General features: G+C 36.0%; 3 protein-coding genes and 1 long non-coding RNA gene across 4 annotated transcripts; 2 read left to right on the top strand and 2 right to left on the bottom strand.

Annotated features, from left to right (window-relative positions):
• Positions 1–946: 946 nt before the first annotated feature.
• Positions 947–3,946, bottom strand: LOC130990422 (uncharacterized). Its single transcript, XM_057914657.1, has 6 exons — positions 3,854–3,946; positions 3,680–3,805; positions 3,329–3,550; positions 1,707–3,235; positions 1,192–1,629; positions 947–1,067 (listed from the first exon to the last, which is right to left on the bottom strand). Exons 1-6 carry the CDS (start codon positions 3,944–3,946, stop codon positions 947–949), a joined length of 2,529 nt encoding a protein of 842 aa, XP_057770640.1.
• Positions 3,947–4,965: 1,019 nt separating this feature from the next.
• Positions 4,966–6,409, top strand: LOC130990421 (protein argonaute 4B-like; the record flags this gene model as incomplete). The annotated part of the gene is made up of 6 exons (XM_057914656.1): positions 4,966–5,064; positions 5,183–5,294; positions 5,381–5,454; positions 5,664–5,758; positions 5,895–5,926; positions 6,227–6,409. Coding segments are annotated over 6 exons (564 nt in total), but the record flags the coding sequence as incomplete, so codon positions are not given.
• Positions 6,410–8,960: 2,551 nt separating this feature from the next.
• On the bottom strand, positions 8,961–9,807 carry LOC130988306 (uncharacterized). The gene is made up of 2 exons (XR_009090045.1): positions 9,317–9,807; positions 8,961–9,222 (listed from the first exon to the last, which is right to left on the bottom strand). It is a non-coding gene; the product is annotated as an uncharacterized LOC130988306 (long non-coding RNA).
• A 509-nt stretch (positions 9,808–10,316) lies between these two features.
• Positions 10,317–12,774, top strand: LOC130988305 (uncharacterized). The gene is made up of 2 exons (XM_057912118.1): positions 10,317–10,564; positions 12,131–12,774. The coding sequence occupies exons 1-2, from the start codon at positions 10,397–10,399 to the stop codon at positions 12,665–12,667; spliced, it is 705 nt and encodes a 234-aa protein (XP_057768101.1). The 5' UTR covers positions 10,317–10,396; the 3' UTR covers positions 12,668–12,774.
• The last annotated feature ends 4,546 nt before the right edge of the window (positions 12,775–17,320 follow it).

Here is a 17,320-nt window from a genome sequence, read left to right as displayed (position 1 = left end):
GATCGACATGGATACGAGGAGTAGGTGGTGCCCGACAAGCTGATCGCCATGTTTCATGGAACTGATTCAGACCATACATGGCCTTGGTTGGAAGCGAGTGAGGTAAGTATAATATAAACATATTTTGGAATTTTCTAACTGAAATACGTAACGTTTCTAAATATTTTTCATATTGTGTTGCAGATTTTTGTTATTTGCAATGTCGATAATAATCATTGGTGTACTGTGGTTATATCTATCTCCGCATGGGAGGTGAGAGTGTATGACTCACTGTCACATGTGGAAGGTACACAAAAGCGTCGACTAAATGCATTGAAGCCAATCACTCGCCTGATGCCTAAATTGCTGCACACTGTGGGTTATTTTGCACACAATCTCGTGAGGTTTGTGCACGCTCCACATATGGCTATGAAGCTCGTCATGATGCCAATCTGAGAGCAATTCCTCCAAGAAGATAGTGTAAGTTGTGGTGTGTTTGCATGTGCTTATCTGGATCGTTTGATTTGTGGCACACCAAAACGGGAGCAGCTGAGGACACCCGCACAGATAAAAAAGTTTCGATAAATTATGGCTGTTAGGATATGGGAGTTGTGTACGGATCCTCCCCCTATTCAATGGCGTTCGTGATTAGTGACCTCTAATTGAACAATTTTTTTGTGATTTTGATGACTGTTAGAATACACTTGATTTACTGTTGTTTGGTGGTTTGATTTGTGATTTTTTGTGCTTATGTTTGGTGGTTTGCTGTTTTTGTGTTTGGCATGGTTGTTGGTTGTTAAAATACACTTGATTTTATCCCTTGTTGGTGTTTTTGGGGTGAACAATGGCTGAATGAGCTCTGTACACGGTTAGGCCCTAACCGTGTACAGTTTCTCGAAACCGTGTACGCAATCGTGCACGGAAGAACTCAAAACCGTGTACCGCACACGGACAGACCCTAACCGTGTCACCGTGCACGGTTGCGAGTTCTTCCGTGCACAGTTGCGTGCACGGTTTCGTGAAACTGTACACGGTTAGGGTCTAACCGTGTACAGAGCTCATTCAGCCCTTGTTCACCCCCAAAACCCCTGTTTTTCGAATTTTAAAGCAAGTTCAACAAATACCAACAACAAATTCAGACCCCAAACAACAAGTAAACATCCAACAACATTCCAACAACATTTTGAAGATCAAAGATTCAAAATCACTCACGACCCAACATTTTGAGGACATGCATTCCTAGTGTGTGTTCCACTCCTACAAATGCCGCATTTCTTCTTTCGCCGCCTTCGTGCATCGGGTGGTTGCTCGACACCCTCCACCGGCACGTTCAAGTCCAATGCAAGTACTTGCGCTGTGCATCTCCGGGCATTGTGACCTCTACCCTTGTAACGTGAGCATACTTGAGGTCGAGAATTAGGAGGACCCGAATTAGGAGGACCTTCAACTGCTGAACGAGCCCTACTCAACTTCGGTCGTCCCGCATGGATCGTGATATCCGGGGGTTTCACAACATAGGCTGATATCTCATCGGGCACATTCCAATACGTAGGATGTGGAACGGGAACAATACGCTCCATATATGTGGCCAACAACACGGATTGTTTGAAATATCCTCCAACAAAATCCGTGACTTGCAGTCCTGCACGCCTAATAAAATGCAAAGATAAAAAGATAAATTTACAAAAAATTAATGCAATATGCAAAATTTGTAATAAATGAGGTACCTAATAGCGGCACAAGCATGACGATACGGAATGTCATCCAGGTCGAACTGAGCACAACTACAAGTCCGATTCTCAAGATCGACAATGTAGAATGCATGATCATCCTCAACACTAAACATGTGCGTCGTCGTCCCTCGAACAGCCAATTGCCGACCCGCTTCGACAGCCACATGCAACTTTCCCTCTACTACCTCAGTCAACTCATGTGACCTCGATGCAGCCGAGATGCGTCGCCTATCGAACCATTTCTCCATAATGGCTCGATAGGTCTCGATCAATGAAGCAACTGGGAGGCGTCGTGCCCACAACAGTCTACTGTTCATCGTCTCGGCAGCATTCGACGTCATAAAGCTCGTGCGTCGTACAGGGCACTTGGACCTGGCCCATCTCTCCACACCAATAGTGTCGAGGCGTGTGTGCGCGTTGACTTTCAGTACTTGAAGCGCAGAAAAATTCCTTTGAAAATAGTCTGATCGATAGGAATATGCCGCTGCTTTGAAGACTGCAGCTACATGCTGCCCATAATGCGCGAGATTCTTCTGCAGATGGTAATAGCACAATCCGTGAGGGACGTTCGGGTAGACACACTCCACAGCATTTCTGATGCTCTTGTGCTGATCAGACACAATCAAGAGATCATCCGGCTGACCAAAGCAAGTCCGCAGTCGGTGGAAGAACCAAGTCCAAGACTCGTCATTCTCGATAGGACCAAGCCCAACTGCGAGAGGAAATATTGCTTCGTTCCCATCCTTTGTAACAGCAACGAACAAAATACCGCCGTTCCTTCCCTTCAGATGGGTCCCGTCTACGACGATGATCGGCCTCAAGTAACCCTTCTCAAAGGCAGCCACGCTCTGTCCAAGTACAACAAACATATGATGGAACTTGCCATCATCCTTCATCTCAAGGTCGTATAATGTGCCGGTATTACTCATTCTCAGCATATACAAATACGATGGGAGCATCTTATACGAGTTCCCAAAATCACCATATGTCATCTCAATCGCGATGTTTCTTGCACGGAGAGCGAAGCTGTAATTGATCTCAATACCGAATAAGCGTTGCATCTCTGACATCATCTCCTTCGGCTTCAAAACGACCCCCTCGCCTACCAATTTCCGTGCAAAATATCTTCCAACAACCCTCGCCGGAATCTGTCTCGGGGCAGTGCGATTCAAATCCATATGGCAGGTATGATCCATCACCACCTTGATCACTCTCCAGATCGATGCACTCTGAACGGCTCGCAGCATGAACGGACAATCGTTGCCAAGTTTGCAAACAAACCACAAACGGGTCATACTGGAACGATCCACGGCGTACTCCACGTGATTCTCCATATGGTACAGGCCAACAGCGATTGCCAAATCATCCTTCGACCGGAATAGAGCCCCCACTGATAATATTCCGCTCTCCAATACGTTAGAATCCTCCCAACCTAATGCCGGCGCATCGTCAAAATCGAGGACTGGAATCCCCCAATCACGTGCCTCAAGCTGCTGAACTCCAACACGAGGCTCGACATCGGGCTGATCATCCGATGTGAAATTCTGAGGCCCTGTCTGTCTCTACGCTTCTTGTTCAGTCGACACTGAATCCAATATCTCTCTGCGTCGTATCGCCTCTTCTTCCTCATCCGAAGACTCGGACTCGTCTTCCTCCTCCTGCGACGATGAATCGTCCCTACTATCATCGTGTGTAGGGATACTTCTTCCAACGTCCGTCTCGATAGGAAACACAGTAGACCGTTGTCCCTCATAATATACCCGCTCTTGAGTCTGAGGAACCGGAGCCGCAGATTGTTTTCCCTTCTCGATCACGTAAACAACGGGATATTTCTTATGCTAAGAAATCAGCCGGTTCAAATCCGAATCAGTCTTCAAAGCCACTTTTATTTTTCGCCCTTCGTCCGTGGTCGATGTGTAGAAAAGCATATAAGTGGATCGACCATCCTCGTTTAATTGATCGTGCACCTCTTGCATCAACTTCGCATGACAAAGGTCTTCCTTAGACATGTACACGACAACCTCATCGCCTCCTTCATACTCGGTTAATTTCCACTGACCACTGTGCCGTATAACGATTGCTTGAAATGACATCTGCTTCAAAACGACAAAAATACAACATTAAATACACAAACAGGAAACCGTGTACCCCAATACATCAACTGAATATACAAACATGCTAAAAATAACATCAAAATCATATTCAACCCAACCGTGTACAGCAAAATCGACCATCGTGTACAACCGTATACACAACCGTGTACACGGAAACCCTAACCGTGTACAGAAGAACACTAAGGGTTCAAAAATAAGGTAATTTGCGTACAGAGTGTTTTTTATGCCGTTTTTTAGTCCAAAACATGTAATAAGTCATATATATAACATAATTATTGAAATAAACAACAAAAAATCACTAAAACTCAAACTGTGTACAACCGTGTACTCAAGAACACAAACCGTGTACAGCCGAAATTTTAAAAAAAATATGTATTTCACATACCTTATGTAATACAAGCCTTTAGATGATTTTTTTTTATATTCGGAGCAACCGTGTACTACCGTGTATGTGTTTCGAGAGGATTTTCTTCTTCTTTCTTGTTCAAATGAGTGATGAATGAACATTTGATTGGTATTTTTCATTAACTACCTACCAGCAACCGTGTACGGACCAATTAAGTTCGTAAATTTAAGGTTGTTTCCTTAACAAATGTGTATGACTTTGAGTTGGTATAAATGCACCCAACAACCGTGTGATATGGTTTTAATTCCCACATAAAATCACGCCATAAATTCATGTGCACCCATAAATCATACACAAGATATCAGCCTATGGGAATCAAAATTTCTCACATAAAATAACGCCATTTTAACGTGAATAGAGAGAGAATCAGATTTTGGTTTTACTTTCTTATTTTTAAATAAAAAATAACTAATATGTCACTATCATTCACTTTATTGACTTGTACTTATGAACTTTAGGTCAAATGTGCTACAAAACTTATTTTTTTATGAGCCTTGATACTTAACTTATTTATTTTATCAAAAATGCTACTACTATGTATTGTCACTTTATTTTATGTTTCGTATATCCACGTACTTGTGTACAAAGTTATGAAAGTGTCCTTTTAAATATAAATCTGACGATTGGATCCGCACCTGTATCAGTGTCCATGTACATAGCTCCTGATCTGTTTATCATTATTTATATAAATGCATTTATTGATGTATATCCTTGACATATACTTGAATTAATCTTCATCTTGGCATTTGAATTATTATGCTATGGCAGGGATGGAGTGAGCGAGTCCCAGTTCAACCAAATTCTAAATGCTGAGCTAGAGCAGATCATCAAGGTCTCTCTTTTACCTTTCAAATCACCTGAGCCATTTTAGTTTCAGCTTGTGACAAATCACTTCTCTTAATTTACTTTGGATAATCTAGAAAAATGGATAATGTTAAATTGCTATTTAGGCTTGCAAGTTTCGAGATGAGAGATGGGATCCCAAGTTCATGCTGGTTGTGGCACAAAAGAACCACCATACCAAGATTTTCCAAGCCAACTCTCCTGAAAATGTCCCTGAAGGTCTCTCTCTCTCTACATTTTATACATAATCACTGAAACACAACTCGTTTATTTACTTATTATTATCTCTATCATGTGCTCATCAGGAACCGTGATTGACAACGAAATCTGTCATCCTAGAAATAATGACTTCTACTTGTGTGCTCATGCTGGTCCAATTGTGAGTTCCTTTCCTATGTCATTTACTTTATTCAGTAAGATGACGATACAAATTTACTAAGAGGGTGTTTGGCTGAGCTTATAAGCTCCTTAAAAAACTTATAAGCTCTCGACATTACATCTTATAGGCTCCAAGAGCTATAAGCTGTCTGAAATAAGCTTAGGAAACCGTTAGCACGTTATCTGAGTCTGTTGATTATTGATGTACAGGGAACAACACGACCAACGCACTACCATGTCCTATACGATGAGCTCGGCTACTCTCCTGATGATTTTCAGGAGTTTGTGCTTTCTTTGTCCTATGTGTAATAACATATCTCAAGTTGCTAACCTCTCTTGCAAACTGCACAGCCATAGAAAAATACCTATGTATCTGCTTTAGTTTTAGAATTTTTGCCATCAAACATTTAGTAAGATGAAAAGAAATTCGAATTTTCGCAGGTACCAGAGAAGCACTACTGCCATCTCTATAGGTAATAAACCACTATCACCCTTATTCTACTTTAATCTTTTTCTCTTCAATCTGATTAAGCTATAAAATGTACTGTTACAGAAATCTTTTTGCCCTATTGTTCTTTCATCATCTCCAAAGTTCATACTTAACATTTTCACATTTAGTGATAGGATGGGTAGTTAAAAGATAACATGAGTCAATCAATCATTTATTATGATGGATTGAATAATTTTGAACTTGTTTATCATCTTATACTTGAAATATATATTGAATCTTATGTTTTATCAATCTATCCTTAATGAGATCTTATTTGGTTCAGTTGCGCCTATACGCTATGCGCATCTTGCCGCTGCCCAGATGTCTCAGTTCCTCAAGTTTGATGACTTCTCCCACAGTGGCGGAGGCGCGCCGGCTGTACCTCAGTTTCCGGTCCTGTGTAAGAATGTCCGCAGCTCCATGTTCTTTTGCTGAGTGCCACATGTGATCAAAATCAGCTTTGCATGATTTCACCTCTGAAATTTTCTTTTTTTTTTGGGGGGGGGGGGGGGGAGGGGGAGTTTGGATCTATTGAATGCATACTTGAACGTTGATATGTATATACAATTACTAGTATTCGTGGGTGGGCCAAATACTTGCACGCCATGGTCCATAACACGAACAAAATTTAATTACCCATCTTTCAAAACAAGTTTAGTGAAATTTGGAGCATGGTAGATACTTCTTTCGTCACATAAGGATGTGTATTTTTATTATTTTAATACCTTCCATAAAAGTATGCATTTTTATTTTTAGACACTACTTCACCATATAATATTATAATTAAGTGATTTTATTTACACTCACAACACTCACCTAATATTTATTAAAACTCATGTTACAAAGTGATGCACACTCTTAAGGGACGGAGGGAGTATTATATACTCCCCTCGTCCACGAAACATCTTTCTAAGGGGAATGGACACGGATTTAGAAAGTTTCTTTTTGAATTGTCGGATTTAGGAAAAGTTAATTGTTCATTTGGATAGCAAATTATATTTTTTTTTTAGCAGAAATTAGAAAGATTAATGATGGGTTATTAAAGGATTAGTGGTATTATGGATTACATGCTTTAATTTAATGACAAATGGCTCAATTAAAATAAAAAGTTGTGGGTCTATTAGTCGCAATATGTGTAAATATGAAAAATTAAGGATGATTTTTCGACTTGGGGGAGTTGGGGAGGGGGGCAGTGGGGTTTAAACCCGATACATCATTATTCACACACAGGAGGTCGCACCGCTTGATGTCCCCTTTGGGACAGAAATTAAGGATGATAATTAGTGAATTATTTCCAAAAACAGGATTAAGAGAAGTTTTGTGAACGGGAGAAACTAAAAAAATAGAAAGATGTTTTGTGAACAAAAAAAAAGTATAATAGTTGGAGGATAAAATAAAAACTCTTCCGAAATAATCAAAGAATCAATTTAAATCATTGTTATTATGAGAATAATTATCTTTCAGAATTCAGAACCGTATTCAATTAGACAATTGATATATTAATTTAGAATGACTATCCTTTCATGAAAACTGTGAGAACACTGCACAAACTAGGGGTGAGCAAACTCGAATTGGACCGGCCGAATTCGTCTGGACCGACAGGTTGGGTCCGACCTATTGTAAGACCGATTTTTTTCGGGTCTAGATCCAGTCGAATCCGCTGAACCCGGACCGACCCATATCATTAAAAAATAATTATTTATTTTATATATTTAATATTTATAATAATATTAATAATATTAAATTTCAAAAATTTCTAAAACTTAAAGGAGAATTGATTTTGATTTATGTTTTTTGGTGTGATTGTAGATTGCGAATGGTGGAACTATGATATTGATATGTGTTGGTATCGCATTTATTATGTTTTATGTATGAAAATTAAGTGTGAAATAGGAAAAAAAATAATTTCGGCCTCGACAGCTTGGACCCGGACCGAACCGGACCCATTGCTCGAGTTCGGTCCGGGTCCGGGTCAGCCCACACATATTTTTTGGTCCGAGTCGGTCCATCCTATCAAAATTTTTGATCCAACAGACTCGACGGGTCGGTCCGACCCGCTGCACACCCCTAGCACAAATCTATACTTATATTTAATTGTTCACGGTCTCACCATTTCTTGTTCATATATTTTTTGTTTGGGCATAGTTTTGAATTGATTAGCCCATTTTTAAATGGTTTGTTAGATAGTAAATATTGAATGTGAATAAGGTTAAACATATAAAATTTTTGTATAAAAAAAAACACTAAGTATTATGGACAAACCAAAATGCCAAAATAATAATAATAATAATAATAATAAACCATTCAATAAATCTCACAAACTCACACATTCAACCAAGTCACCTCATAAGTTCACTATTCCACCAATATTAATGTTCTTTTTGGTGAGCTTTGCGCTTTGGTATCACATCCAGCAATAACCTAATACTCCCTCCGTCCCCAAAATAAGTTCCTCTTTGGGGACGGCACGGGTTTTAAGGAAAATGGTAAAGTGTATTGATAGTGAAAAAAAATATGTTATAATTAGTATTGGGAGTGGTGAAAATGTGAAAAAAGTGTTATAGTATTGAGAGTGGTGAAAAAGTGAAAAGTAAGAATAAATAAAGTATTATTAGTGGTGGGGTAGTTGTCCAAAAATAGAAAGAAAGAAAGAGGAACTTATTTGGGGGACGTCCCAAAATGGAAAAATAGGAACTTATTTCAGGGACGGAGGGAGTAGTAAATTTGTAACCTATAAATACCCTAAATTTTATGTTGAATTAAATTTTGGGACTTATTAGTAGCGTTCATATAGTATTCTCTAGTATACAAAATACAAACAATACAAATGCTACATGCATATATCAACAATATATTAGGAGAATATGGCTCTAATTCTTATGATTCGTATCCCAACATATTAATATAACTTCATAAAGTCGTCATCACACAGTTAATTTACAGGATTTTTCGGTCATCCAAAAATATCAGATAAAATATAATTTGATTGAAACTTAAAAAAAAAAAAGGAGTGGTCATAAATTGTAACAGTGAATACTATTCTCATTTAAATTCTATCTACAAGTAAGCTACATATATATGAGGGCTCCAGGAATTTCCTCACTCTAATAATCGGCGAAAACGAATGAAGATTGAATAAATATCACTAAACCACCAAAATCAATCTCTATATAAAAATAAAAAAATAGAATAACAACAATCGAACTCAGTGGATTAAATAAGTAATCGCCAGAGCAACAAGCAGGAGGATGTAAGCAATTCCTTGATCAATCGCAGTGCCTGCAATACCGAATCACAAAATTATTTAGCAATCTTTACAATTAAAATCCGCAACAGAAAAGAGAAAGAAATTAAAACAAAACATGCAACTCACCATCGTTGGAAGGCGCCGGCGCTGGTGAAGGAGCGCCGCTCTGTCCGGAGGCGAATTGGCAAAGCGCCGCCAGTATAAAGGCGATGATCGGAAGGCCGACGAAATTCCTCATGGCGATCGAAGTCATGGTCGGAATACGAGACTCGAAATCGAGAAGAAATTGAAGAGAATTGAAATTTGGGGATCTGAAGCAAAAAAGAATATCAAAGAAAAAGACGAAAATTTAATTTTTGAAGAAATAATGTGGAGTATGTTAATTAGAAAATACGGGAGCAAAAGGGTTAGACGGGTATATATAGGGTACGGTGGCGGACGAGTCTAAGGCGTGTTTGGAGAAGCTTCCAAGAAGACGCGTTCGAGTTGAATAGAAGGAAAAGAAATCGTGGGGAAAGCACGTGTTCAATACAAGGTGGCGGCAGAGTCAATCGAGGCCTATATTTCCATGATATTCTATTAAAAAAAATATTAAAGTCTCCTATTTATATTTTTCTTTTTTTTTTTCTTTTTTTTTTTATCAGGCAAAGTTATGTTAGATGTTAGTAATTAATTCCTCATCCACTACAAGAATCACCTTATCTCTAATCCACCTTATATCTCCAATCCACCTTATATCTCCAACACTCCAAGAATCACCTTATCTCTAATCCACCTTATATCTCCAATCCACTTTATATCTCCAATCTCCAATTCGCTCTTAAGAGGGATCGAACCCGGGTCACTTCACTTAAGTGAGGACCCGGTGGCCAGTGGGTTAAGAAATTGTTAACTCGTTATATATACGGAGTATTTTTTTGTTTTTTTTACCATTTTTTAATATGTTTTATACGAATGCTTATAAAAAAATTGTTTTGTACCAAGTTTTTTAATGAACAAATATTATTTCATCTAATAAAAAAATTCAATATTACGAGTCCTATACTAGTAATATTTTTTTTAAGTATACTGATATATATGCTAATAATAATTCTAAACGATGATAGACAAGAGGGTTGGTGCAGGTTCTGCGTCGTCTTCATGGTTTTTCTTTGATTGTTACTCACATCTTTCGGGAAGGAAATCACCCCGCGGACATAATGGCCAATGATGATAGACAAGAGGGTTGGTGGCCTTATGCGATTGACAATATTAAACATGCGGTGGCTCGTGATTTTTCTACCCATAGCTTTGTTAGAATGGTGCTTTAAGGTGTTAGTGTTTGTTTCGAATAGGTTGGATGCTTTTTGCGACAGGTGCGGTTGCTTCGTTGGGGTTTTGTTCGCTATTCTTTTCACCACGCCGCAAGTATACAGTGTAGTTGCAATATAGGGAAGCAAGGTCGTATTCCACAAGGATTGGTGAATTTAAACTTCTAAATATTATTAATGAGTTGTTTTCAATCTATTTAGACAACCAAAGATGAAGAGGTGTTGAGAACTAAAACAGAGCTAAATAAAGCAAGTAAATAAAATAACAACAAGATAAACTTAGTTAATAAATTGGGGAATGACTCGAAGGAAAGTTATCCTAGGGACTAGATTTCGATGGATCGTAATGAACTTCAATCTAAAGCAATATTAATCTTGATATGGCCTACTTATCTAGGGCGATCTCCCCACTAGTTTTAGCCCCCTCCCGGACGACTAAAACAGTAGATTACGGGTCATAATTGCCGTCCCCGGTCAATTTCTAACCTATAACTCCCAAGAGCACAAAAGATCAACAAGCCCTCACCCAACTCTCAACCTCCCGGTTTATTGAGATGATATGTATCAAACTCCTAATCTATTGTAATTATCCTCTCCCGATTCAAATCACAAATTAGAAATGCACAAAAGGTGGCCAACCAATCATACAAGAGATAAATCTAGGACTTGAAAAGATAACAATAAGCACAATCAAGATATATATAAGACAAAGAAATCAATCCATTACAAATCCATCTAATCTAATCCCTAAGATAAGGGATTTTAGCCAAGCATATTCATAATAAAAATAAATCCCAAGTCATAAGAAAACATAAATAAAGATATAGAGAGATAGAGATTCATAGACAAATCCTATAATCTTGATCTTCAATCATGTAGTCTTGATGAGCTCCTTTCCAAGTCTTCCCCTTCTTTCTTTGATTTTGGTATTGTTCTTGTGTGTGGAAGAGAGAAGAATGGTAGAGAATGGAGGCTAGGGTTTTAGATGGAGTGTTGGGGAAGATGAAGTGGGTGTGTGTGGTGAATGATATGAGAAAAGAGGGGAAAAATGGAATTTTGGGCTAAAAATCACGTCTGGGCCCACCAAAAGGCGGATCCCCGCCTCTTCCCCGCGGTCACGGCATGAACCGCGGTTGAAAACGCGGCTGGAAGCAGGGGAGGCCGCGGTCATGGGCCGCGGCCGCGGCTCGGACCGCGGGTGACTGTAAAAAACGTTCTGGACTGCTCTGGAGCAGAGGCCCGCGGTCGGGCCCGTGGCCGCGGCCCGGACCGCGGGTTACTGGGCAATTTTGGAGCAGAGGCCCGCGGTCGGGCCCGTGGCCGCGGCCCGGACCGCGGGTGCCTGGGCTTTATGCGCAGTCCGCTTGTTCGGCTCCGTTCTCCCTCGTCCGGACTCGGATTTGGTCACCGTTTGCGCTCACGAATTCCTATCGAGACGTACTTCGATCTCATGTCTTCAAAATCCTCCAATTAATCCTTGATTTTCCCTGAAATCACTCCAAAACTACACCAAGGAATCAAAACTCAACAAAACTCAAAATTGTGATACAAACACATATTAGCAATCAATTCATGGGGGAAAATGACAACAATTCATGCGATATTGAGGTACGAAAACCATGTTTGTCAGGTTTCGGTTGTCTGCTGGTGTTGGGATGGTTTTGCAGGAGAGTGGGGGAGTTCTGGTGTTAGGGTCGGGGTGTCAGCGGTGTCTTTTTTCAGTGCTCGGGTGAGCTCGACACTGGGAGCCGACTGGTCGGACCTCTTGGATCTCCGTGATCGGCGTGTTTCAACCGTTTCACGTCGAGCTTGCTTGAGGGGCGGCAGTTTTCGTCGTCGATGTGCCACCTCTTGGAGTGTTATCTACTTCTTCCGTTTGCATGGTTTTTCTTGGTTTGCTGATTTTCCTTTTACCTCCGCTTGTTGTGGATGCTGTCGTGCTGTTTCTGGTTTTCAGTTTGGTTCCTTTTTGGTTGGTCGTGTTTTTGCTTCTTTTTTGCTTGTTCTCTTTTGTTGGTTTGCTTTGATGTGTTCGGGAACCGAGCTGCTTAGGGGTGATGGTTCGGCCGGAATCTCTGAAGTTGTCTCACTTCCGTTCCCACACAGCTCCTTTTTAGACGAGTACTCTTTTTCCCTTTTAAGGATTTTCCTAACAGGTTTGCCTTAAAAGGGTTTTAATGAGGCTCGGCCCTTAGTTTGTTGTTTGTGCACTCAAGGGTTCTTGGTTCTTTTTTCTCTTTCTCTTTTTAATAAAATTTAATTTAATTAATTAAATTCTAAACGATTTAAACTCCTGACCTATGAAATAGTGGAAAAATATATTACTCCATAAACATTTTTATAATCGAGTCTTATATTAATATTAATGTGAATAATCCGACTGAAGTACAAACAGAATAAACATTTTCTTAAGAAAGAAATACAATGAACCTCGGAAAGTTGACCTGATTATTTCATGATTATCTTTTTTTCAATTAAAAATTATAAATTTTCTTTAAACGCAGCAAATAAACTTTTACCCATATATAAATAATTTGTAAATTCAACAAATTTTGACTCGGGCGGCGGCGGCTACGGTATACAAGTCCAATTGGCAATTGGGGCTCTCTCAAGTCTAACTGTCACGGGTGCATCGTGATAATTGATTAATTGTTCTAGAATGGTTTATTCCATTAGTTAGTAAATAAATTTTATTTTACTATATTATTCCTAGTCCCAATTTCAAGATATTGGTTAAATCATTACAATATAATTTCTACCAAAGATCCTTATAAATTATAATACGATGAACATTTTCAATAAATAAATAGTGAGTTGAAATTAGAACTTGTTGCATAGCTTAAATGAAAGTTTTATTAGGAAACGTTTACTTTGATTATAAAATTTTCATTGAAAAAAGATGAATAAGGAAAAAATGAGAAAATATTTTTTTTTTCTCCTTTTTGTATCATATATTTACTAGAGATGAAAATATGAGAAAATATTGGAAAATATTTTCACACCCCTACCCTAGGATAATATTATCCAATATTAAAGAGAAAATGAATGAAAATGAGCTGTGCGAGAAAATATTTAACCATGCTCGAAAAAAAATTCTAACATAATAAACATGTGAAAATTATGAAAAATGGGTGAAAATATATTGTTTCTCTCATTTTCGATCAAAGTAATTACACCCTTAAATGATTAGTTAAACACTATACTGCAAATTACACTACAGAAACATAAAAATATAATAGTAACAAACCAACACGTGAGATATGTAGCCACAGAATACCAACTTTTATGGTTGCACATCTCACTTTTTTTTTTTTTTTTGATCAAATTACATTGTAAATAATACAAACCACACACACACCCCACCTAGTGGTTATTGTGGCCGAGAGTACTCGAACCTGTGACCTCTTGGACAACAGGCAACCACCCCAACCACTAGGCCATCTAAAATTTCTTATTGATTCTTCAATTGTCACTTCTTATTGATTCATGAATGTGTTCATGTAGTTAGATATGTCAATCCAATCTAAAATTTCCAAGTTGATCCTAATACACTGACAATCCGAGAGGGTTAGAGTTGAAAATTTTAGCCCGAAAATATTTCAACCTGAAAGACTATAATCGAAAAGGCTTAATCTTCATTCATATATTAGCTTATCAATTATCATTGTTCCCATATTGATATTTTTATCATTGCGCATTGATCTTTATTGAACTTCACCATGAAAAAAACATAAATAAAAGGATAATTTTCACATTCATTTAAAATAAATAGATTCTTCAATTAAATTTGGTCATGAAAAAATAATTTAAAATAAATTATCATTCTCGAATTGATCTAACACATGCTCATATATATTGAATCTATATTAAATCTCACAATTCACAATTTAAATAAAATGATTATTAAACTTTACCATTTAAAAATCTAAATAAAAAAATACTTAACTTTGAAAAAATAATAAAAATATATTTAAATATATTTGAAATAAATAGGTTCTTATTGTTTGAAATTTTATCGAGATTATTAACTAATTATTGTTTGATATTTTATTTGTTTATGTACATATTTTATAAATTTAAACAAATTCGAGAAATTAATTGATATTATTATATGGGTTTAGGACGAGAATAAGTATTAAAATCATCACATATCTAATCACATGGGATCCTCTGTTCCACTATTTTGTGTGTATCACTCTTTATCTATTTTCTTTTTTATAATTATATTTTCTTCAATTTTAATTTATTATGCTTTAATATTATAAAAAAAATAATTAGCAAGGGTTCACTCGTCCAATTAAGGTTTATAATTTTTTATTTATTTATTTGAATTAATAATTAATTATTTGGGTTCATTAATTCAAAGTTAGGGTATATAATTTTTTAAAATTTTAATTTTTAGTTATAAATATTAATTAGAGTTTATAATATAATAATATTTTTGTATTTTTATAAAAAACAATTATAAGATAGATAAATTAAGAGTGGTACACACAAAATAGTGGGACAAAGGATCCCATCTGATATCTAATAGGAAAATGGAATACTCCTATGTGGCATCACCATATTTTTGCATTTTTATTTATCCTAATTCTCTAAACATTTTCATATTTATTCATTCTTATTTATCTAAATCTTCTCATCGAACGTTGATTTTTTATGAGATTTCATCAAAATAAAATCTATATAAAAGGATGTTCTTACTCTCCAAACCAAAAACCCACATTTAATTGGTGAAGTGATTGAGATTAATACAATTTAAATTGCAATAAAAGTTGATCAAGTTTATTTAGTTGAATAAAAAATTATTTAATTTTTTAAAAAAATAAATACTTGTGATTAAATAAATTATTTCTTCATTTTAATTTGATCATGAAATAAGATATTTTGCATAATTTTTTTATTACACATTGATTTTTTTATGAAAATTTATCAATTGAAATACTAAATAAATTGATATGATATAATTTGAATATCACTTCAATTTTCTCAAGCCTTAGATGAGATGATTCTCACAACGTAGTTATAGTCTTTCAAACTTCAAACAAGATGATTCTCACGAATCAGTTTTATTCTTTCAAACACCAAACGAAATTATGCTTGAAACTCAGTTATGATATTTTAAGCTCGAAATAAGATGATGCACAAATGGTGATTTTTTAAGCTCTATATAAGATGATGTTTAGAAGTTAGTTATAATCTCACAAGCTTCAGATTATATAATCTCACAAGTCAGCCCTGGCCTTTCAAGCTCATAATGAAAATGATGTTTAGAAGTGAATTATGATATTTAAAGCATCAGATAGTGATGTTCAAACGATTGACGCATTAAGTTAGGCATAGTATTTTAGGGTTTAGACGAGATAATGCTCAAAAGTCAGATATTGTCTTTCGAGTTCTTGATGATCATGAGATGAGATGATGCTTAGATGAAAAATGAGATCTTAAATTAATTCTTATCCATCAATATATTAAAAATGTACAAAATTTATATAAACGGGTATTTTTACTATTCTAACAAAAAGTTAACATTTAATTGACGAATATAATTAAGATTAGTATAATGTAAATTCTATTACATCAAACTAAATTAATTAAAAATTAATTATATTATACAAAAATAATATAAATAATTTAAATTATAATTTAAAATCCCGTCGAATTTCAACGGCTTATACACTAGTATTCTTAATCGTGATTTACTAGCATAACTGAAAGAAATCTTATCTTATCACAATAGGTTTCCTTAATTTAGACATATGTAAATATATTCTCTACATGGAATATATTTTCTGTGATTATGTGAAAGTATATTTTGTATACTTAAAACATGATTTTGTTCTGCCCATTAAAGAGTGATCCTAAATTACAACCTCAAACGTGTCGTTGTAATAATGGTTTAGAAAATAAAAGGCATAAGTTTGATTATATTGTGCCTTGTCCAAAAAAGAAAGAAAGTTTGATTATATTTTGATTATATTGTGCACTCGGATGTGTGATGTGTTCATATTAACTGAGTTCATCAATCTTTAATAAAATTAATTAATCTTCAATCATGATTTATTTAAAACGGAGGTAATATACACAAAAAATAACACACTAATCCCAAAACTCTATCATGTACATGTATCAATGCAAAAGTACCAAAATAACAGTGCTTATTTAACTAACAAGGCAGTATATACCGATGAACAATGCAGTATATATTGATGAATAACGAAATTTAAAATATCTCGCTCCCTACAGGATTCGAACTCTGAGAAAAAAAAAAAAATCTTCCTCTAGATGCAATATCAGTCATTGATGAAATAAATGCACGAGATCGTGTCTCAGGTCTCACTAAAAATAGAAGGTCTCATTGAAGCGCTCCCCTATATATATACATATAATTTCACACAAAAATGCATAAAGTTTCACATCAAAATGCATTAAATTGTATTAAAAAAATACATTTGATTTCTACAAATTTGGTATTTTTGTCACCCCACCCACACCCACCCCCCGCCCCCAAAACCATTTTTTTAATTATTATTATTATTATATGAAAATTTATAACTTTACACACAAAAATACATAATGTTACACACAAATATGCATTTAATTCTACAAACTTAAATGTATTTTTAATAAAAAAAAAAACTTAAATGACAATATTTCCCAAATTAGTCAAACATTAATTAAAAGTCATAGAAACATTGTCATCTAATTTGTACAATTAATGACATTTTATTTTTCATATTATTAATTTTAGATAATAAATCATGGGTCAAAATTTGAATCATATTTCGAATCAAGTTGTGGGTTTTAATTGAGTTCGGCT

Source organism: Salvia miltiorrhiza, chromosome 6 (genome assembly GCF_028751815.1).
Source record: "Salvia miltiorrhiza cultivar Shanhuang (shh) chromosome 6, IMPLAD_Smil_shh, whole genome shotgun sequence".
In the NCBI taxonomy this organism is placed as follows: Eukaryota; Viridiplantae; Streptophyta; class Magnoliopsida; order Lamiales; family Lamiaceae; genus Salvia; species Salvia miltiorrhiza.
The sequence above is the reverse complement of the archived record's forward strand: the minus strand, read 5'-3'. Positions and strand labels throughout refer to the sequence as shown.